Below are 22,857 nucleotides of genomic sequence, written 5' to 3' on the forward strand. Positions count from 1 at the left end.
CATTCAAGGTTATGGAATAAAATGTGGAATGTGGCGGAAATAATTATGATAGTTTTTTTTGTATACAACTATACTGTAAATGCTTATCATACACAAAGGTAAAATACTTATCAAATATTGGCCGTGCAGTCATTCTACTAAAAACTAAAAATAATCAAACCTCTTAAAACACGCTATTAAATGGTGATATTCGACACTGGTATATTATTTTTGGTCAGTGTTTGACGGGCCAAAATGTTGTCTTTTTAGACTAAATTGTTTACTGTGTCGTCTTTTGAAAATATGTACATTTTTCTAGTTGTAGTATACGATGACAAACTGCACTGCATCACCCTGAGAGTGGTTCCTAAAATGTTGCTTACCTAACTACAGGACGAGGGCAAAAGATTAGAAACTCTTCTCAGCCTAACGCCGTGCAAATTACACGACGACAAACACAAAGAAATACATCAAAACGCTGATGGCTCTTTTCCTTACAAATTGTGCAGGTGTTCCTAATATTGTGACTGGATATCTAAGGTGCACCTGCAATGCTGATTTGAGGGGGGGGGGGGGGGGGGTTACAATTCCAAATCTGCCAGCACGCGTGCATGTGTCCCGCATGGACCCCCTGACTCAAACCGGCCACCTTCCAAGAGCACAGTTTGCGCATCCTCCACTGCTGCATCGTTAATCAGCGCCTCATTACCGCATTAAAAGCCTCTCGCCGCAACGTGCGCGTAACCTTGCACCCATTGATAAAAAAAAGCATCATCGCATCTGCATTCCTCGCGCGCAGCGTACCTGCATTTTGTGTGACGTGAACACCTCGACGTCTACCTCGCAGGCGATGATGGTGACCATCTCCAGTTTCATGTTTATGGACGGCATTCCGCTCGCTCGGCTTCTGGGATCGCGCGAGGCAAAGGAAAGGAGGCGAGTCGCTCTCCGTGCGCGAGCTTGCGGGCAACTTAAAAGTCCAGCGGACCGAGCGGGGAGTGTGTGAACGTGTGCTCGCCGGATGGGAGCTGCTGAGTGATGCTGCAGCACAGCCACAACTCTCCGTCCCCCTCCCCTCGTCACCTCAGTGCCCGATTGACGTCATCGACCCGCTCACGTTTACGCCACTTTAGCGAAGCCAACCGCGCGGAGGGACAATGCAGAGAAAGCCACGGTCAGATTTATTCCGCTTTTTTCTTACAATAGTGGGGGGAGAAAGAGAATTGATGAGGAGGAGGGGGGGAAAAATGACGTGTGACATGTGATTTAACGCTTGTGCTGCCACACACAAAAAGCTGCTAGGGAGCAGCAATACTGAATGAACACTACATGAAGAAGAACTACATGAAATGGATGAAAATCCCATACTACTACCCCCCCCCCCCCCCACACACACACACACACACACTCTGTACACAGTTATGCGGCGTAAACATTTTTGACAAATTCGTTTAAACATATTTGGAAGTCGTACAAACTTTGCTGCACGTTCAAAAGAATATTCAAGTACAATCCTATAAATGCTTCAAAATGTTCAAACAAAATTTTCAAATGTGTTTGAACGAATATTCAAATACATTCAAATGAATTTGAGAATTTTTTGCATGAATTTCTCTAACAAAGGACTCTAACAAATTATTAAACTACCAGAGGTGGGCATTTTACATTTTTTTGCTGGTCTGTCTGTTATGGATGCCCCGCCCCCTTTCGTCATCATAGGCTCGCCATTTTTTCAAAAACAAAAACTGTAATTAGCAGTCCGTCACACACTCCCGTCACTACCACCCCAACCCCGAAAAATAATATGCATAATGACACTACAATCTTCACCAATTATTTGAATTAAGTAGACGAGCTTAAGACAAAATACACTAATCACACACCGAATTGCCTAGTGTGTGTTCCTTCAGCACTATACTGCAATAAGCAATCATGTCCTCTCGAAAGCATACACATCAAACAGCATGGATCTTCAATTTGTGCCATGGGACTAGGCTGCAATTAGCAATCATGACCACTAGGGGTGAAAATATCCACAGTTGTGATTCAGGCACACTTATCTCTTTTTTTACAGAAACGGTAACATGAGACAAATTCACATGTGATACACATCATCTGCCACATACACTACAAGTAAAAAGCAGGGTTTTGCTAAGCTTAAATTACTAGATAAAGCATTTTTAAGATTTTCTTGTATTCAGCGTGTTCAGGGGCTAATTGGAGCAGTGACCCAAAAGATGAAGCAGAAAACAGCTGCAACTGATGACAGCCACTTTTTAAAGCGCATTACTTCCACCTAGAGTACTAAAGTGGAATAGTATCTCAAAAGCGAAGCAAAATTACATAAGTGTCAGCCGCTTGCTCTCAGGCTTTACCAGCTGAAGCCCCGCACGGCCGCGTTGTGATCGTGCAGGTAATAAACACAACAAAACATGAAATATGAAAACTTGACGAGCAGCGTTGTTGACCGGGGATTAAGCGAGTCACTGCGCTGTCACTCGCAAAGCAGCCGAGCAGGCGCCTCTTTCCTTAATTACAAGGACACGCGGTGAGGCATTTTCCGCCGCGGCTCGGCACCAGTCATTACAAAAATCCCACAGACGCTCCGTTGCATAATCACCAAGCATTCAGTGTCTTCTTTCCGTCACTCTCATCATCCCTATCGCTCGTTTCGTAATAATTGCCGAGCCGAGCCAGGCAGCTTAGTCCCCAATAAGCCATTAATATAAAAGCTGCAGGTGCTGAGGCTATTTATGTCTTTGTGTGTCCATTAGGGACAGGCGAGTGGACTGTGGGAGGAATGTGACATTTCTGCATTAAAAACAAAACAAAAAAACGCTAATGACTAATCTATATCATTTTAAACTTAACTTCACTCATTAACAAACTCATTAAAACTTAGTCCCATCCACCTATCAGTTTTCAATAGCGCTTGTCCTCATTAGTGTTGCGGGTGAGCAGAAGTCCATTCTAGCCGATACCCTGGATTGGTCGCCAGTCAATCGAGAGCATGAAGTCATCCCTCGCTACATTACGATTTACTTTTACTGTCTTCACAGCGTCTCATTTCATTTGTAATCGTAAAAAGGAGCCTCGAGATACGATTTTAATTAGCTCCCAGACTGCACAAAACAAAATGTCATTCATTTTTTAATTACTATTTGAGAAACACTGTATTAAAGCAAGCTCATAATAGCTCAGGGAATCTCTTCGCCCCCTGCTGGCAAGTAAAGCTATGTGCATGTCGTCTCAACAAATAGCTTTCTAAAGCTAGTATAACATCAATGCTGGGAAGGAAAAACTACATTACTTTTGTGAACATGGTGAAAATAGAAATAAAAAAAGGATGAAAAAACAATATTTTGTACGATAATGTTTTCATTCATAGAAAATTTCTCGATAGGTTAAAAATATTATTGCTGTTGCGTGAATAAATCCGTTTAAAGGCTCGCTGAGGAAGAATAATGTGTATTCCATAGTAGAGTTCGGCAGAGTTAAAAAAAAAAAAATCAGGGCAGTGGATCATCTCATGGAACTGTATGCGAGAGCAAGGTCAATACGTAATGGGCCTAGCTAAGCGCAAATACAAACTGTGCTGGTTCACGTGCGGCTTGTGAAAACTCAGCCCTCCCCGAAATTGACGGCTGACGGCGCAAGTTCAGTGGAGAAGCACGCCGCATCAGTGCCGCGCGGGCCTCAATGTCATGTCATCTATATCCACGTAAACACAGTCCGCCTGGATGCCAAGCAGGCTGCCAAACCAGCGCCCGGTGCCAGCGCCAATGCAGCTGCTCTAATCTAGGCCAAGCTATTTATAAAGCAAGCATCCACGTGTAGGCGCAGGCATCTGGGGGCGGATAACGGGACACTCTAACATGGAATGAATGAAAGGTGCGAACTGTGGAGTGAAAATAGAAAAAAAGACAGACACGCGTGTCCTGGAAGATGCAAAGCACACTTAAAGGCACTTAATCTGACCTGGAGTTTTTTGGGGGGGGAAATTTATCTCTTCTTTGGTATTTTGTCCAATATTTTGATCTTTACAGAAAGGGAATTTCAAGACAAGCATTGATAGAAGACACAAAGGAGCTGAAATTTCACCCAGATGGTGACAACATGTCAAAGTTCAACATGGCATGGCCAATTAGTTATCACGCCACGGGTGTGCCAACGCTTGGCTAAAATACTGTGAGAATGATGTGGAAGAAAATGACCCAAAATGGTCAAAATACCATATAAGGGTTAGAGTATTTTATTTCAACCTGTACATCTTTTGGACAATTTATGTTAGTCTTAGGTCAACCTGGGCAATCATTAAGGCAATGCTCGCTAACATGGGCAAGGACCACATGAGTAGCAAGTATGTTTTAAGAATAGTTCACATTAGGATGACACGATTATGGCCAAAATAATAGTCACAATTATTTTAGTCAATAGAGAAATCACGATTATTGTTGATTACTGTTTGGTCAAACATGTCTATTTATTGGCCTTTTTTTTAAACAAGCAGTATATAAACAATGCTTCAAGGCTTGATACTTACAAATAATAATATAAAAAACTACGTAATGATCTATAATAAACTCATAATAAACTTGGCGTACAGCTAACTTACTTGCTGAGTGAAAACGAATGAAAAAAATGAAGCCTACTTAGAACCAAGCATATTATTTACTTTTGAGCAAATTTTAATCAATTAGCAGTCAAAATGTCATTTTCGCTCATTTTCAAACCAAATTTACTCCAATTTTTCCAAATGGGTGTCTATTAACAGATATCACAATATAGATTAGGAATCAGGTGAGAAACAACACCATTTCACACTGGTAAATAATATATTAGGGTGAGAAAAGCAAAAGCTTTTTCATGCAAATGTGGGAGACACTGCCTCCTGGTGGTTGGATGATAAAGTGCTAAATTTGACACGTACTGTAAGTAGCAGAAATTTTAAACGTTAATACAGAGGCTTGATTAATCGTAGCAGCCAATATCGTGATCGCGATTAAAATTGTTAACAATGTTAAAACATTGACTAGCCTTCTCACAACGTTTTTTTACTTTTTATTATATGGAAGTAGATTGACAGGCCATACATTTCCCCCAAGTATTTTCATTGTACTTCTGGCCCAACAATGTTATTGGCTGCCCATCATAAATTATTAGGTTAACAAAGGTCACTCTGTTCCATGTCACTTTTCTTCATCAACAACGCTTTGCACAAAGAGTTGCATTATGCCAAACGTGAGCGTTGTATGATTTAGGCTGACATCTCACATCTGGCAGTAGGCCACCAGCAGCTGTTGAGCGTTTTAAGCCAGTATAAGAGCTTAGGGGCCGTCAGGATGAGCCGGCATCATTGTGGGAACGGGACAGAAGATGAGGAGGGGCCTGCTATCACATGCCCGTTGTGTCCACGGATTGCTTTGCTTTAAAAATAAATAATCAGGTCAAATCTTCAGGCGGACTTGCCAAGCCGCGTGCATTAAAAACAAGGCGAAGAAAACCAGACATAATAACAAAGAAAAAAAAAATAGGTCAGAAAAGGACCCCGGGCTGTCTGAGACGCTTCGGCGGCCACTTTCTGTGAGATGGACGTCATAGTAGGAGGAAAACAAAGATGCAAAAAAGAAATAAAAGGATTCTGCAGGCTCGAGTGCTCAAGTTGTACTCAAAATCATGTTCCCTCGCCATGGGCTGAGTACAGTGACGAAATCAATAAAGCTGTAACAAACATGCTAACTCATGTCCAAAGAACAGCGTCAAATTTGTCATTACCCAAAATAAGTTGGCAAGAACCCTTAAAAAAGTCCAATCAAATCCAATCTATTCTTGCTATAGCTAATCAATGGAATTACCGTATTTTCTGCACTATAAGGCGCACCTAAAAGCCTTATTTTCTTAAAAAATGGTATGTCTTATAATCAGGTGCGTCTTATATAAGGATCAATATTGAGATTGTGATTCGTAGATGGGGAATGAACTGATAAAGTAAGCTTTATCTGTTTCTTTTGTGTGTTTACACTTGAACAACGTTGCTCATATTGACATTGATAGCATAGTAACTATTGAGAGTTTAGAGTTATTATTTGAGTTATTGTTATTACTTTGAGTATTACTATATTGTGATTGAAAAAGTTTTAAAAAATGTCATTAATTGAGGGTGCACCTTATATATGGAAAAAAGTTTTAAAATATGTCATTAATTGAGGGTGCGCCTTATAATCCGGTGCGCCTTATAGTGCGGAAAATACAGTATGTTTATTTAGAGGGCAGCACAAAAATTATCAAGAATTTTTCTTCAAATTGCTCTCAGTCTTTTTGAAATCCCACTTTTTGTGTCATAGAAGACCAAATCCAGTTAAGGATTCGTCAACCTGACTTGCGATCGAAGCTAAAAACGCAATCAGACTGATAAACTTGCTGGATCGCCACAAACCCTCTTGCATGTAAATCGTCTGCATGCCTTACGCAATTCATAAGTTGGTTTGTCGCGATGTGCTATTCTTGAACACGCCCACGGACCATGCCTTTTTTTAGAGCCGACTGAGCCTCGGAACAATCTCGATTTAAATAGAACCGCGCATGGAGGCTTACGTGACATTTCTGAATAGTACAGCTTTATAATCACCCGCTGTGTCCCCGGGCGGGGTGGGGAAGAGCTGAGCTGTCAAATTTATTGAAGCGACCGAGCACAAGACTGATAATAATTGCTCCAACCGAGCAGACATCTTTTCCTTGACATTCTTAATCTGAAGGTTGGATGTCTGAACATTATGCGATCTATTTATGTGTCCTGGTGCAAGACAAGCGAAAAGCGCAGAATAAATCAACGCAGGGGCAGGCTAGATCAAGTTTGGGTATTTTTGTTGATGCGCAGTCGACGGTCGTTTTGGGACGCCTATGTAATGTGATTTTTTTTTCCATCATGTTATTGCTTATCTGTGTAGCACTTGTATACTGAGTTTTAAATATGCCTTCTAAAGTGTAGTATACCATCTGTATCATCTGTATCGTATTTTTCGCACTATAAGGCGCACCGGATTATAAGGCGCACCCTCAATCAATGACACATTTTAAAACTTGTTCCATATATAAGGCGCACCGGATTATAAGGCGCACCTTCAATTAATGACATATTTTAAAACGTGTTCATACACGATATAGTAATACTCAAAGTCATAACAATAATAACTCAAACTCTAAACTCTCAAGAGCATAATAACTCAATATCAATATGAGCAACCTTGTTCAACTGTAAACACACAAAAGAAACAGGTAAAGCTTATTTTATCACTTCATTCCCCATCTACCAATCCCAATCTCAGTATTGATTCATATATAAGGCGCACCTGATTATAAGGCGCACCATCAGCTTTTTTAAAAAAAAATAAGGCTTTTAGGTGCGCCTTATAATGCGGAAAATACGGTATTTGTTTCACCTGTGCCCTCTTACCGGTGTCATTGTGAAATTAAGATGATATATAATCGTGTTAATAATTTCACATATAAGAAACTCCAGAGTATAATTCTATAAACCAAAATTTTCTTATGGCTCTAACAACAAGTAAACCTTGACCTTGAAAACACGCAATTAAACTTTTGGGCATTATTTTGTCCAATCTTTTGAGTTTCATATCAAAGACCATTCACACCAAAGAGAAAGAATTAAACAAAAGACAACAGGGAGCTGAAATTTCACCCCGATGGTGACATTTCAAACCACTTAGTTATCACATTACCAAAAGTCTGCCATCTATTGGCTAAATTACTGTGAAAATGCAATAGAAATACCGCTTAAGTGTTAAAATCACCACCAATGAAGCGCCTCCATTCCCTTAAAAATCAGTTTGCGAGGTGCTCAGTCCTTAACGTGGCGGAAACAGATTTGCGAGACTCCATGCAGAAGGTTGAAATTTGCCGTTAAAGGAACTCTGAGCAGAGCATAGCCGGATGATGTAAACCGGCCAGGTCAATCAAAGATCACTGTTGAAATGAGGGCACTTGGAGACCGCCTTCCACCTCAAGCATTCACGATGACATTCTCTCGACATGCTAATTTGCATAAAGAGCTAGGTCACTAAAAAAACGCCCACCTTCGGTCCTTCACAGCAGACTAATATTGAGGCCGCAGCGGGAGCGAGGGCCAGCGGCACTCACTCACTCCGAAACGCATCATGTCTGACCTTCAGCCCGCGGAGTAGCACGCTCCCTCACGTACATCGACATCTACCCCGCTGCCACCGAAACCGCAATCTCCCTTCCCCAAGGCCGGCGGACAAATATAGACTGCGGCGTGATAGATTGCAAACATATCGCTACGATACCCACGCATGTCCAGATAACATGTAAACAAATCTCTCGCAGCTCTAATTATGCCAAATACAACAAACCGTTAAAATTGGAACACCCCAGAGGAAGTAATGTAAACAAAAAAAATCCTCAAGAACATTTGGTGTAACCTCAGGAAGTTAATCCTGTTAAGAGTTGTTTGCAAGGACAGCAAAAAATGTTCCTGGTTCGCTTTAACTTGAGGCATATTTAGTCGACTTGTCAGAAATGTGTCAAATCAATACAATACAATACAATGCTTTTCAAAGGAGTCACTATAACACAATTTAGCAATCCTTTGTGTCACGTTCCAACTTATTTGCTCTTAATTTGAAAATGTATCATTTCAGTCATGGCAATAAAAAGCAGTAAATTCCATTTTCCGATAGCTGTAGAAACCCAGTTCAAATCTTGTGCCTTCATACAGTATACTTGCCGGCGTACTCGAACATCCACTTGAGAACCAAAGCTTTAGCATGGGAACATCCTGATTTTGGGGACTGTTACACCAATATGGACTCCCTGTAATTGTACTGATTGCATTGGGAAGATTGAAGAGCTCTTCAAGTGATATTATCATCAGCAGCAGCTTTGCCCTGCACTGATTGGCCCTCATGTCCGCTGACTGACCAGTGTCAGAGACAAAGTGACAGAATAATGGCCAAACTGACCTTTTCCTCCAACACCAATTTGCCCCTCTGCTTTGCTTTGTTCGAGCACCCATCCATCATCAAATGTACAGTAAGTGCTCTCTAATAGTAGCAAAAAGTAAAAGTCGTCAATTTCAATTACTCTAGTGATAAAAAGAAAAAAAAAACGGGACAGTACTTGGAATTGAAAGTATAGACTTGAAAAAAAATGTGCTTGGTAATGAATGACCAATGTTGTTCATTTGGTGATTTATGGTGTTATATTTTTTTGTGTATCTTTTTTTTTTTTTTTTACTGGTATCGAATCAAGTGATTCATGACTATGTCCTACTGTCATTTCTTCTTTTTTTTTCCCTAAGTGTATATACACAACAGTCAAGGGTTAAATAATCACCATCACCGCAGTGAAAGCAATGCGAGAAGCAAGATGGTTGGAAAAGATCATTTCAGTTCAATCCATCTAGCGTACAAAAGAACGGTTAAGCCAACAAAAACCCTGCAGATAAAAGTAAAAGCAAACAGCTCCTGCCTTAGTTTGCACCAGAAGAAAGGGAGATGCTTTTACAGCGAGCTAAGAGCATCTCACCAATATGGTTGTCTGCCTTTGTCCTTTTGTAAAGCGGCCCAGTGTGTGTGATCACAAAAACGGACGCATGAGAAGGAGGTAATGCGGCGTTGGGAGAGAGCCAAGAATCCAAAGACAAACAAAAAATGTAGGTTGCCTTGTACCCTCATGGCTAGCTTGCTAGTTTGCTAATAATTGAGGGCGGATATACACAATATATATATATATATATATATATATATATATATATATATATATATATATATATATATATATATATATATATATATATATATATATATATATATATATATATATATATATATATATATATATATATATATATGGTCACAGGCTTGCTGGTGCCTATCCCAGCTGTCTGTGGAGAATGTCCAATACACCTACTATGAGTACTGGTCATTTTTAATCGATAGCAATTGCACATGAAGGATAATGTAGTTATGTAATCAATTATACAGAATATTAACATTTTAACTGCTGAAAATTGTCACATAAATGAATTGCCTGTGTTATGAATGTTCAGGTTAAGGTAAAACTGATTTTAAACTGATTTTAAAGAAGTATTCATTACTTATATTGATTTTTTTTCTGAACATTTTCCAGGGGATTTTATTTTAATAAATCAAAACTTTATATGCATATCTGTTGGGTTTATTTCTCCCATTATAATCATCCGGAATAATTATCCAGAATAATACATAACCATTATGAGAAGGGTGACAAATTCATGAGCATAGCAACAGCATAGCAACTGATTTCACAAGAGTACTTGGTGTAAAAAGTTGGTGAAGCAACAAATGAGAGCTCAATGAGCCTCATCTGTGCATTTTGGGGATGTGGGAGGAAGCCTGAGTACCAATTAAAAAGTGAATTTCACATAATATCCCTTTTTAAATGGTTTGTTTTGAAAATGTCATGGTGGCTGCAATCAAATGCTCTCATGCCCCCCCCCCCCCCCCCCCCAAAAAAAAACAACAACCCAATCGCAATAACCAGTTTGCGCTGTGATTTCTCATCCTCTCTCCAAACCATTCTGTCGCCAATTTGAAAAGTTGAAACAAATGTAAAAACGGGTATTTATAGCTCCTCGCTTAATTGAACCGAGCGGAGGAGACAAATCTATAGACATGCTCCGACTGAATGGTGCGAGGGTGGCATTTCCACATGAAAAAGAGGCGGTTTGAATGGTAATGAAGCAGAGAAAAGGGAAGGCAAAACAGCACTCGCAAAATGAGTGATGGGTTTCAAGGGATTTTTCGGGGAGGCCCATAAATATGTAAAGATGGGATCAAAGAAAATGCGTTGTGGAGAGTTGCTAAAGTGTGATCAGAGAGAAGGACTTGTACAGAGAAGTTGGACTTGAGTGCTTGTAAAAGTCGAGAGATGTGAAGCATGCCGGCCGGGAGGACTTGACAGCAAAGCATAATTGGATTAAAGGGCCAGAAAATTAAAAGTCTATTTTTTTTTTGTATTCACCTCCAAGCAAGCAGGGTGCAATGATCCAACATGTTCATGTGTGTAAAAAAAATATATATTTTTTTTTACATCAGACCTTCAAGAAGGGGCCAGGCATGGGCAAAGCTAATTCATCTGTTCCACCGTCAAACTATATGCATTAAAAAAATAAAATAAAAAACTCTATTACTGGACATTTTGGCAACATTTTTTGCATTAGTTTGCCTCACAGTTACGAATCAATTCAATTCCATTGATGTATTTTCTGAACAGTCAAAATAGGACTTTGATTGAAGGCCACCCAAATGAGAATTTTTTTTTTAATTAAACTCTAAAAATTCTTCCCAAAATGGGTTCTCAAAAGACTGTTGCAAAACATTTACTTGATGTGATGGTTTAGCTTATTTGGGGGGGAAAATTTTGAGTGTCAAAAGTACCGTACTTGTGGTTATGGCACTTGGTATTGTGTCAAAAATCCCTAATATTAATTTAAATTAAATGACAAAAAGTGCACTTGCAGAAGGTGATTGTGACTAGTGAGTAAACAGGTTAATTTGATTTATTGCATATTATTGTTGTCGCTTTGACCCTTTTGTTCGATTTGTGCGACCAGGAGAGTCATGTGAAAATGTAATCGTAGTATATGCTGTAGGCCGCTAAAATGTGGATGGTGGGCCTCAAATGACTCCCGGGCCATAATCTCAACACCTCTGCTTTTGATGATGCATAAAATGCATTCAAAGATCGTCAGCAAAACAGCAAATCTCAAACAAATACAAAAAAACTATCACTGATTTACATGACAACACATTGACAAGTTTCCACTAGGTGGTGCCAAAGTTAAGTTTCATACAAATGTAATTTAAAAAAATAATAATATGTGAGAAATTCTACCCACAAATACGCAGGATTTCTGTTGCTAGACCTTTATCAAGTTCTGCACCAAAATATTCCGACTCACCCTGTCCACATCATCTTCAAACACCGCTTCATGCACGCCGCACGCGAAAAGCGCAGTGGGCAAGTCGCTCAGGTCCATCATCTCCTCACCAACGCCGTCCTGGTCGTTGTCCCCGAACACCATGTCCTCTTCTTCCTCGTCATCATCCTCCTCCGGGTCACTGCTGTAGGCCTCGGAACCGTTGCTCCACGCCTTGGAGCTCTCCCGTAACATGATGAGTGGTGGGTGGGTCACAAGCAGAAAGATTTGGCACTATGGAAGAGAGTGGAGGGTGTTAAGAAACGTATCGTTTAGTTATTTTCCACACCTCTTTTCTTGACTGGTAAAGAAGATAACAGAAGTGGCACCGCTTGTCCTTAAAAGGGTCCCGGTTGCAGGTGCCTATCCCGCCAGTCTTTGCAATAGCAGGTGGGGGTACAGCAGGAACTGGTTGCTTTTGCATTTCTTTTGTTTTAAATTTGCATCCAAGTTGTTTTTGTGATTGCATCTTTTTCTCTTTTTTCCCCAGCATTATTTGTTCAATATGTATGCTTTTTTTTTTTTTGCCCGTTTTGTTGTGAGTTCACTTCATTTGTTTTTATGATGATTTTTATGTATATACATTTTTTTGTCTGCAGTTGTTTTGGTTTGTTTGTATGCCTCGTTCCTGTGTTTGTAACATTCTGCAGTTAATAACTGGTAAACAAAAAAGTAAATATCATTCGAGTAGCTGGTTACACAAGTATTGCTGGTTTTGGGCCGCCACTGACCAGAATAAAAAACAACAGCAAGTTGCTGACGCTCCTCAAAACAAACACTGAGAGAACAGCGACATCTAGCGGCGAGTTTATAGAAGCGTTCGACATCATCCACTTGTTAAGGCACATCACAGCATCACATTTTCGCCTTGAATACGACTGAGAAGATAATAATTTTTTGAACATATAAAGAATAAAATACGTATTTTGAATAGGGAGGAACACACGTCGAGGTTAATTGTATTCAAGGGCACCCAAGGACAGATAAAATAATGAATATTACATCAGGATATCATTCAAAACATACACAAACAAACGAGTCAATGAAAGTCAATGCACGACAACATGAACACAACACAAGAGACAAAAACAGGACAAAAATCCTACGTGATTCTTCTATAAATGCCGGTTGTTACGTAACTCACCCGACTACCGTTCGTGAGGGTAATTCATGTCAAGAGGAACTTAATTCAGAATTTGAGGAGTCAAAACGCAACGTGACGCAGTTTGTCCTCCTCAAAAAATATCACATTTGTTGTCAAACGCGATGTTTGTTATGATGAGGATTAGTGCAGCGCAACCTAACCTCAACAGTGTGCACGAGAACGTTGGACCAATGAGACGCCGGTAGGGTTTCAACGTGGCCAATAGAAGAAGCCAATATAAAAATGACGCCCCGCCTTTAAAAAAATCATGCGCAACCGGTGGCTCTCCCTACCATTGATAGAAAGTACAACTGTTATTTCATAACAAATGAGTTGTACTTTGTTATGTTGTGAATACAACATTTTTTGGAGGTACGTATTAAAATAAATACAAATACAATACTGTATTATCTTTTGTTTTGTTTTTTAAATGAAACGCGACGCCCAGCAATATAAATTATTTATAATAAATCCAATGGAGCAAGTAGATTATGTAAAACATTTAAACCAGCAGGTTCCTGTCATATCATCCCGACAAGAAATTTTATTTTGTTACATACGCTCAGGCTTATTCTCACACGTAAACATTTATTCATTTTTTTGGTATTAATTAACCAAAGGAGCACTATTGTGCATTTGTTTTTCAATATATCAGGCTACCGGTTAATAAACAAAAATAAATTCCCGATTAAAAACGGCAAACATACACTCTGAACAGTCAAAGCACAGAAGAGTGTGTTTATTTTGGTAGATTCAAGTAGAAATCTACAGTAAGTTATTAGGTCAACAAAACTGCATAACTCAAAAATATTCTGAATCTGTCAGGCAAGAGAAGAACTTCGCCTCAATACTGGTCACCTCCAAAATCTTAGTTTTGGTCATTCATGGGAAGAAAAAAAAAAGATCATACAATGCTAGCACACCTAAGAGAATAATATAGACAAGCAGTGTTGTCTTGTTTTGATCCAGTGTAGATCTACTTCCCTTTAAGGCACAATAAATACAATAAATTAAAGCATTTGCATTGGACCCCATCACACACACAAAAAAAAAATACGAGTTACACCATCCCCTGAAACAAGAGGAAAAATTGGAGTGAAGCCTGCACTTAGAGACATCTTAAAAGGCAGATAATTTACAGGAACCCTGGAATTTAAAGCAATCATTGGCAAGACTTCAGCAACTTGCGGAGATCATTTAAGGACATCGAAATAGTTCCTTAAAGGGGAAGTCAATCCATTTCTTTGTGTTCTATGCAATCCCACATGTCCAAATACGGTATTATAATGAATATATTGTTTTGGGAATATGAATTAAGCATCAAGGTGTGGCCTTGATTTTGCTACTTACTGTTGACTAAAAATGGCATCATAGCTGCTCAAGACTCAGCTTGCCAATGTCACATGATCAAACTCAGAAAAAACGTAGGCCGTGATTGGCATGGTAAAGAAAAACAATTGCGTTGACTTCCCCTTTAACATTACGTCTGCTTTCCTATTGGTAGGCTCCAAGGCACAAGTCACAGTTCCACATGTACCTTTTAAAAATACAGCACCTTTAAAGTTGTTTTTTTTCTCATGCTTCTGAGCATGATTTTACTCGGTTTATCCGGTATCCTTTTCGAGCATCCTTGAAGTTAAATAGGCAGACACATGGAGTGGAAGCGCCAAAGTCAAAGTGGTAGAATTTATAGCTTAGCTAAAATGTTCTGTGGGACAAAAAAGAAACCCGTCACAAATATTAGAAGATAATTGCTGAAAAAAAAAAAAAAAACGCATGGTTGCGTCGGGGTGTGTGAAAATCAGTATTGGTCAAAAAAGGCTTTAAAAGTCAAATGGAATATTTTCTCCACTCACTGAACGGACTGTGTTTAACTTTGGAGTTCTATCATCCTTGCTCGTTGCTAATCTTGCTTCCTGTCAGGAGGTCCATTAGCTACCCGCGCGGGTCGGAAACTGGTGGTGGGTTGCTCCATGTTGCTGGTCTGATTGAAAGAATTGGTTCTGTCACTGTTGACCAGAGCGCCGTAGGAGAAACTGCCGGTGAAGTCAGCCTGGACTTCTGGACCCTTGCTGTGAATGGTCGTTGCGCCTGATAGCGGACAACACGCATCCGTTTAGAATCGGCTATCCTAATCACAGTAAAGAGTTTGGTTCATGTACATGCATTTTTTTTTTTTTTCCCACGCACCGTTACTCATATTCATGGTGACGTAAGGCTCAAAGTTCTTGCTTTTTTTCCTGGTCCTGGTGATGAGGAAGACACCCAGGTAGCATGCCGCATTTCTATATAAGACGCAAGGAAAACAGCTCAAAATAGTCAGAGGTGTCAAACTTTTTAACTTAGGGGCCATATGGAGGAAAATCTAATGTCAAATGGGCCAGACTGGTAAAATGATAGCTAAGAAGTAATTTGTGTCACTTCTATGAAGATTTTTGCTAAGCGTGCCGGTCTGGTTCCAATTCTCAGCAAATGATTCTCAGACAACTGTAAATATATTGTTGTAATCCAATACTTAATACTGTATACATGTTTTCCTTAAATTGCATGAAATGAAAGGACATTCTTTTTCATTTGTCCTTAAAATTGTTTTGCACAGGACACATAAGATGAACAGGAAATCAATAAATCCAAATATGAAAATATGTGGTTGTACAATGTTTTTTCAAGGAGTACAGTGAAGTGCAAAGAAGGTAATGCATTGAATTGAATGTGAATGAGTACAATTCTATCTGTCACTCAATGTATTATGGTCACTGGCATATATTGAAGAATTAAAAACACTATTTGCAGTAAATAAAAAACGCTGCCATGACTTGATCTGCCATTTTTGGAATAATGTTTATAACTCATTCACTTCCATTGACAGCTATAGACGTCAAAGACTTCTTTTTTTACTGAGCTGGAAGTGAAAGAGTAAAAAATGCGTGAAAATCATGTAATGGATGCATTTCTACGGGGTTGTTTTCCAATAACTGACTCACCCCAATAAGAACATGCTGATGTGAAGGATATCTTCATGATTAAATTCCAAGTAAAATACGGCTCCTAAAAAAACAAAAAAAAACATCAATGACATCATCACATGTTCTTTAAGCCAATGACATACTTTTATTCAATTCGGCCTCTTTTGATGCATCAACAAAAAATAATTTTACAAATAAAAACCATGTGACTCACCTGCCAAGACTGCCAACATGGTGGACAGGATGTAGTTTACGCTGGCGATCTGGCATGACTCGTAAAGTTTGGAGGCTTGGGATAGAAAACTGAGAAAAAATAATAATCACACGAGGACATAAAATACACATCAAGTTATTACTCATCCATTTTCTACTGATAACCACTACTCACTGTGCTAAACACTAATAAAATCACTCTAGAATCTACAGGCGATAAGACCTTAAATATGTGAAAAATAAGACTGATTATTAATGAACTGTTTATTAATATTAATACTGATGCCAATTATTAGTAGTCAAGGACCTAAATAAACAATATAAAAGATTAAAAAAAAAAAGATGGACAGTGTTACAAGGGTCAGCAGACTGTTTTATAAAGCTAACTGAAAATTTAAATGAATAGTTCCCTGAAGTTAAAGTTTTAAAATGATCCATTATAAGCCATCAGATTTTTAGAAAAGATCGATGCCGATATTCGGCAAAATACCAAATATCAGCGTCCGAATCTTTATTAAGAAGTACAGTCGACATGTTTAGAATTGTTTCACGAAACAAGAACATTTAAATTGGAAAAAAATCATTAAAATTTACTGCTCACCTGGCTTGAAAGACAATCGTAGACACCATGCATGCAAACATGACGGTGAAGATGGGGTAATCAAGCTGCATGGAGCCCTCCAGGGTCAATATCAACAAGTGGGACACAGCCTTCACTGAGATGACTGTGACTGAAGCTGCGCACCACACACACAAACAACATTTCAACTATTTGACTGTTAATAAATTATAGGACCTGAACTACTGTAATTGTACAAATATAACACACCTGCGTATAGGACACACCCTTAATTTTGGGGTCAAATTCTCGTATTTTTTAATGTTACCATATATAAGATATACCAAGAGTTTGGTGGCAATTAAGAACGATAGCAAACCACAATTAACAAACGTCAAATCCAATACCTATCTGTGTTCTCTAATTGCTGTACTCTCAATTGAATCAGAGATATCATAACTTTGACATGATCCTCTTGGTTTTCGTCACATTCCCGTGCGTTACCGAGGATGGACTCGGACGTTGGTTCAGTCTGCTCGATTCTTTTACTGAAAATAATGCCGCAAAGACGAGCTGCTATTAGCTGCAACCAAGCCAACTGACGTCCACCTTCTCGCTTTTACTAATCTTTAACTTAGTTATAGGACACACCCATACTTTTAGCCTTCATTTTTGTGAAAAAAGGTGTGTCTTATATTTGGGGAATTACGGTACTTTATTTTTTTTTTTTTACCCAGCAAAGCAACCAGCAGCAGGATGATGATGAGGTAGTTTGCATTTTTCTGTTTGTAGAAATATAAAAGCAGGCAGAATGTGATAATCTCCAGGACCTGTCCACAAACGACAAAACATAAATTCCTTTTGGAAACGAGTGCTGGCATTTAAGCGAGACGCAAAATGATAAACGGTCATAAAACCATGTAAACTTACCAGATATAAGAGAACGGGCCATCCGACGAGATGTTTCACTATGACCTCCGCTGTCAGTTTTTCATGCGAGTTTGGTCCAAAAGCCACCAGGAGGTACGTCCCTCCGACAGTTAGGACGGCGCCCAGGAAAGACAACCCGTGGCGCTCTGGAAGTTAGACACAATTGCATCATTGTTGCGTGCTTATTGAACCAAAGTTGAATTTTTTTGTTTTACATTTTACAAAAATGTAAAACACATCTAATGTGGAAAAAACAACTGTCTGCCAATGTCCAACTTACTTATAAAGTCCTTCAGCTTTGACTTCTCATGTATGAAAATAAAACCCAAAATGAAGCTTGCTGGAACACAAAATAGAAAGAGAAAATGTTAATAGTAACTTTACTTCTACGTCACACGTGGGGAACCTTTTTCTTGCATAATGCAATTAAAAAACATGTTTGTTTGAACAAATGATATTTTAACCTTTGTGCAGTATTTGCACCATTTTTGGCTGATTTTCTTCAACATCATTCTCACAGTATTTTAGCCAATGGATGGCATACTTTTGGTCGTGTGATATCTAAGTGGTCATGCCATGTAAAACTTTGATATGGTGTAACCATCTGGATTAAATACTTTCCCTTTGATGTGAAATTTTGATTGGACAAAACGCCACACAAGTGTTAAAGTTAAAGTCATACTTTCAAGAAAGTCATTAATTCTGTTTTTAATTCATAGTATGAGAAGTTGTACAATACATGATTTTTTTTTAATATACGTAATCAGTAGAGCTGTTTTCTTGTTAGATAGGTGTGGAATAAAGATGATATTATTCAGTTACATAACAGTTTATGCAGATTCTAGTCAAATAGTGGATTTTAAAGCAAACATGGCGAAGCAGCTTTTAGCCGTTTGGCTGCACACAAATGGAATACACTACCAACAGGAGTAAATCTGCCCCATATATAAATGTTTAAGGTCTAGTTTAAAACGATGTTTTGCTTGTTTTTCTCATGCTTATGATCGAGCTATTTAGTCATGTGGTGTAAATATTTTTTGTTTGTTATCAGAGTATCACTTGGTAGGAAAACTAAACCTCTCATAAAAAAATCCACATTAATAACGATTAAAAGGAAATAATATTTAACCATGCTTCCTGATATATAAAAAAAGTTCCCCACTGTATTAACACTGTAATTCAGGAAAACTTACTCAGAATGGAGACGCCATTGAGGGGTGCTACGAGGCTGAGAGGGGCGAAAGCATATGACACAAAGTTGGCTGCTTCACCGAGTATGGCAAGAAAAAAGCCAAACCACCAAGTTTTTGTGTGGTAGAAGATGCGTGGGTCCTTGGCTCCCACAATGGTTACGTGACCGTATTTCTGTCAGGGGAAAAAAAAAAAAAAAAAGATTGAAACAAATAATCAGCTGTGATGGATGCAAATAGTGATCCTACGGAAGCCCTCTGATGCCAGGTATGAGAAAAAAAATCATATTCGCTCATTCAAAACATATTAGTGAAACTGTAACAAATACGTAAACTGTAGATTACAAAATTGAGGGTCCAGAGTACTAAATTGAGGGAACAAATTTGTAAATTGAAAATACACATTAGTAAATTGATTGAACAGATCAGTGAACTGGTTGAACAGATTAGCAAATAATATATTTTTTCTCTAATACCCTAAAACCAAAAAATGCACCATATGAGCCTATGTAATAAGTAATAGAAACATCTTGTATTGCTGCCATATTTTTACCAAAGAACTATGTTGAAGTGAGTTGAAGGAGATTGCCGTCAAAACTAGATAGATAGATATTTAGCTTTCAGCATTTTGGCTATAACAGCTGCTAGACGGATAATGTAACTATACAGAGAGCAAGGCAGTTAGCTAATGTAGCAAGAAAAAGACATAAAAAGCATAATACCTGAATATTTAAGGAGATGCTGACGAGCACACTTCCAAAAATAGCAAGCAATGTACCGATAAGATTATTCTGGAGAGAAAAATAATACACACAGTAAATTATAACAGTTTAAGCTCTTTTAAAAAAAATCATTAGAACGTCTAAAACATGCATTGATTGCCAGTACTGTAAATATCATGAGTTTATTTTTGTTTGTATATAAATATATAGAGAATGTGGACGTATATTTTAAACAAAGTGAATACAAATACTGTACCGTGTACGATTCTTCGTCTGCTCTGCTAACGTCCATCCTTATGGCCTTCGATTGTGATTCAGAATTTACGGAGCAACAGTCACACTTACGATACAAGAGTCCATGCTGTCGTGTATCTTCTTTTTTCAAAACATTTTTTTTTTCTAGTGGACGTATTTTCATTTAATTTGCTTTTAGACACACCTGCCGAATGAGAATTGTTGACTTCCGGGTTTCAATAACCCGTTTGACGACCATTTGACCTTACGTCATAATGACGTTTGCGTCATATGACTGAATACAACCCGGAAACCATTTATGAAAGAAAACTACAATACCGTCACAATGAAGAAATAAAAATTATTGTGGAAAAAATATCTAATAATAATAATAATACAATAACACTTTGAAAAGTCGATTTTAACTTTTGGGTAAGGATTGTTGCCAAGACAATACATTTATCCATCCATCCACCTATGACACCAATAAATGTGATAATTTAACACATTTAATTTAAATGTAGTATAGTACTGTATATTGATGTTATAAAAAAAAAAAAGTGGATTGAAGCGCAATACAGAAATAAAACACACGGCGGTGCAATTGAGTTAAATTTGAGCTGGAAATGTGACGAGTCGTTTTCAGACAAAAGCTAAATAAAGGAAATTCTCGGCACCAATTGAACGCAGTAAGTAAATAAAAAGTAAAAGGTAATAAAAACAACAACTAATACAAAATTTTAAACAAAAATATTTACCGAAATTATGACTTGCCACCACTTAAACTTAAAGTTCACTTTAACTGTATATGTGGTGCCCTAGTTGTCCCTCCAAAATGCAAAACAACAACAATCTTGATTAATAGCATTTATTATTAGAACGATGTGATAGGAGCGTCAAATGTGAAAGAGTCTGACAATAGGTGCCAGGGTGTAAACTCCCTCTTGAAAGGAACCGCTGTTTTTGAAAAGAGATATTAATCATGTCAGGAGCAGATGAGTCATTGCCATGAAATATGGCAAAGGGCAGAGCGGTTTGCTATAGAAACAGAATAGATGTGAGCATCAAATTCATCAGGTATCACCTGCGGAATTTATTAAAAAAAATAACTTCAATCAAAATGTCCTCTTTTGATTCTGCGTAAAACCTACATTTACAAACCACAGGGCGTAAAACATTACCGTTAAACATAATAAATTAGTGATAAACTGGCACTTTGAGGGATTTTTATAAAGCGTGCCAAAAGAAAGAAAGAAATTTCGCTTCGGGTCTTTTTTTTTTTTTAACGAATAAATCTTTCCTAACCAATACAACAAAGAACAGGTTCAAGTTAGCTCATCATAATTCCAGTAAATAGTGTAACTCTTTTGAACATTTTTGTCAATTAGGTTTCATGTGCAGTCAAACACAAACATATACATTTCCGGTAAACATACTACTTAATGGTGGAATTTATTTTGCAATATCACAGTCTCCTTAAACTGTTTGCAGTAGACATGCCGTGCTAAGCCATTATCATGAACCGATGATCACTGGGTGTAACAGGTGTGTAGAGGTATGTAGCAAAATACACAGGCCAGGTTTGATGATCACCCATACAACAGCTTCATCTTGTAATATAATAAAAATAAAAATATTGACGTTCATTGTTTACCTACAACATGCAGTATAAGATTAAACACTGTCCACTTAAAATTTGATCATCTCAAACATTCGACAAGAATAAAAATCCCCCAAATATCATTATTTCCCATTTAAACTCCAAATTTGGTGACTTTTCTGAATAAAAAAAAAGAATAAACAATAAAAAAGAGCAAAGACCGAAAAAGAGACACACAAGAAAAAAGAAGCATGAAAGAAAGAAGCAAAAAACAAAAAAAAGACATAATACGGTGGCCCTGAAGTGAAAATCACATCAGCAAAAAACTAAGCAAACAAAAAAGGTAATCACAAAAAAAATTCACCTTACAAGCACACAATAAAAAAAAGCATGCACGGAAAAAGAGTCACGCAATCAAAAACATGCAAGAAGCATGAAAAGCGAAAAGAAAAAGCACACAAGATAAGCAACACACAATAAAAAAAGAGCATGAAAAAAAAAGAAGCAAACAATAAAAAAGAGCACACAAGAAAATGGAGTACACTAACCTTCCCCATCGGAAGTGGTTGGTGTGGGTGTGGGCTCGCTCCTTTCGTGTTTCTTTTTCTTGAACGCTCTCTTTATTGTTTGCTTCTTTTCTCTTGCATGTTTCTTTTTTCTTTCATGCTTTTTATTTCTTGCGTGCTCTTTTTGATTGTTTGCTTCTTTTTTCTTTCGTGCTCCTTTTGACTGTGTGTGTATTCTTCTTGCTTGCATCCTTTTTCTTGTTTGCTTCTTTTTTCTTTAGTGTTTCCTTTTTTCGTGCGTGTTTTTTGCTTCCTTTTTATCGCGTGCCTTTTTTCTTTCATGCTCTTATTTATTGTGTGCTACGTTTTTCTTGTGTACCTCGGTCTTGTAATGTGTCTTCGTTTATTGTTTGCGATTACACTATTTTGTTTGCTTAGTTTTCCATATGTGTGATGTGCAGTTCAGTGCCACTGTACAATTCAGTTCAAGCCAGCAACTGATTTGTTTCATGCTCTTGTGCAGAATGGCAATTTTGTCCGTCACAGTGCTTTATTTAATTTGACACAAACACAAAAATGATATTTTCCACCCTTGATTTGAATGTACTGGAATTCCTTATGCGCAATATATTTTTCATCAAACATCTTATTGCGCTGATGCAGTCGGAGAGTTTTTGAACACAATGGTGTGAAGGAATTAAAATGAGCTTTCTTTTGTGTGTTTGAAATGCAACCCACGCCACATTTGCAGCCAATGGCGATGTCCTTTACACGTCCCTTCAAAACATTAACGGCCTAACCGCGAGCCTTCATAAA

At 38.2% G+C, this 22,857-nt stretch overlaps 2 protein-coding genes across 4 annotated transcripts in view; both read right to left on the reverse strand.

The window, feature by feature from the left end:
- The window catches only part of rcan3 (regulator of calcineurin 3), a 38,202-nt gene extending 24,930 nt beyond the window's left edge, over positions 1–13,272 (reverse strand). Inside the window, exons 1-2 of one of the 2 annotated variants that reach the window (XM_088433807.1) lie at positions 13,122–13,272; positions 11,960–12,211 (exon numbers count right to left, since the gene is read on the reverse strand). In XM_088433807.1, the coding sequence (XP_088289933.1) occupies positions 11,960–12,172 (213 nt within the window). In that variant the 5' untranslated portion in view covers positions 12,173–12,211; positions 13,122–13,272. Of the gene's footprint in view, positions 1–783; positions 1,184–11,959; positions 12,212–13,121 lie in introns of those variants that run through there. The other variant, XM_088433808.1, reaches the window with a different exon arrangement.
- A 573-nt stretch (positions 13,273–13,845) lies between these two features.
- On the reverse strand, positions 13,846–20,183 carry nipal3 (NIPA like domain containing 3). Of its 2 annotated transcripts, XM_088432330.1 has the most exons (12): positions 19,958–20,183; positions 19,702–19,770; positions 18,983–19,154; positions 18,070–18,129; positions 17,790–17,935; positions 17,593–17,689; positions 16,902–17,037; positions 16,302–16,390; positions 16,106–16,169; positions 15,312–15,406; positions 14,978–15,212; positions 13,846–14,829 (listed from the first exon to the last, which is right to left on the reverse strand). In XM_088432330.1, the coding sequence occupies exons 1-11, from the start codon at positions 20,117–20,119 to the stop codon at positions 15,025–15,027; spliced, it is 1,278 nt and encodes a 425-aa protein (XP_088288456.1). In that variant the 5' UTR covers positions 20,120–20,183; the 3' UTR covers positions 13,846–14,829; positions 14,978–15,024. The 2 variants fall into 2 exon arrangements, with proteins under 2 accessions (XP_088288456.1, XP_088288455.1); XM_088432329.1 differs by having other exon boundaries at positions 13,846–15,212.
- Positions 20,184–22,857: the final 2,674 nt, after the last annotated feature.

Source organism: Hippichthys cyanospilos, chromosome 14, assembly GCF_059441005.1.
Source record: "Hippichthys cyanospilos isolate Australia breed blue-spotted pipefish chromosome 14, RoL_Hcya_1.0, whole genome shotgun sequence".
NCBI lineage: Eukaryota > Metazoa > Chordata > Actinopteri > Syngnathiformes > Syngnathidae > Hippichthys > Hippichthys cyanospilos.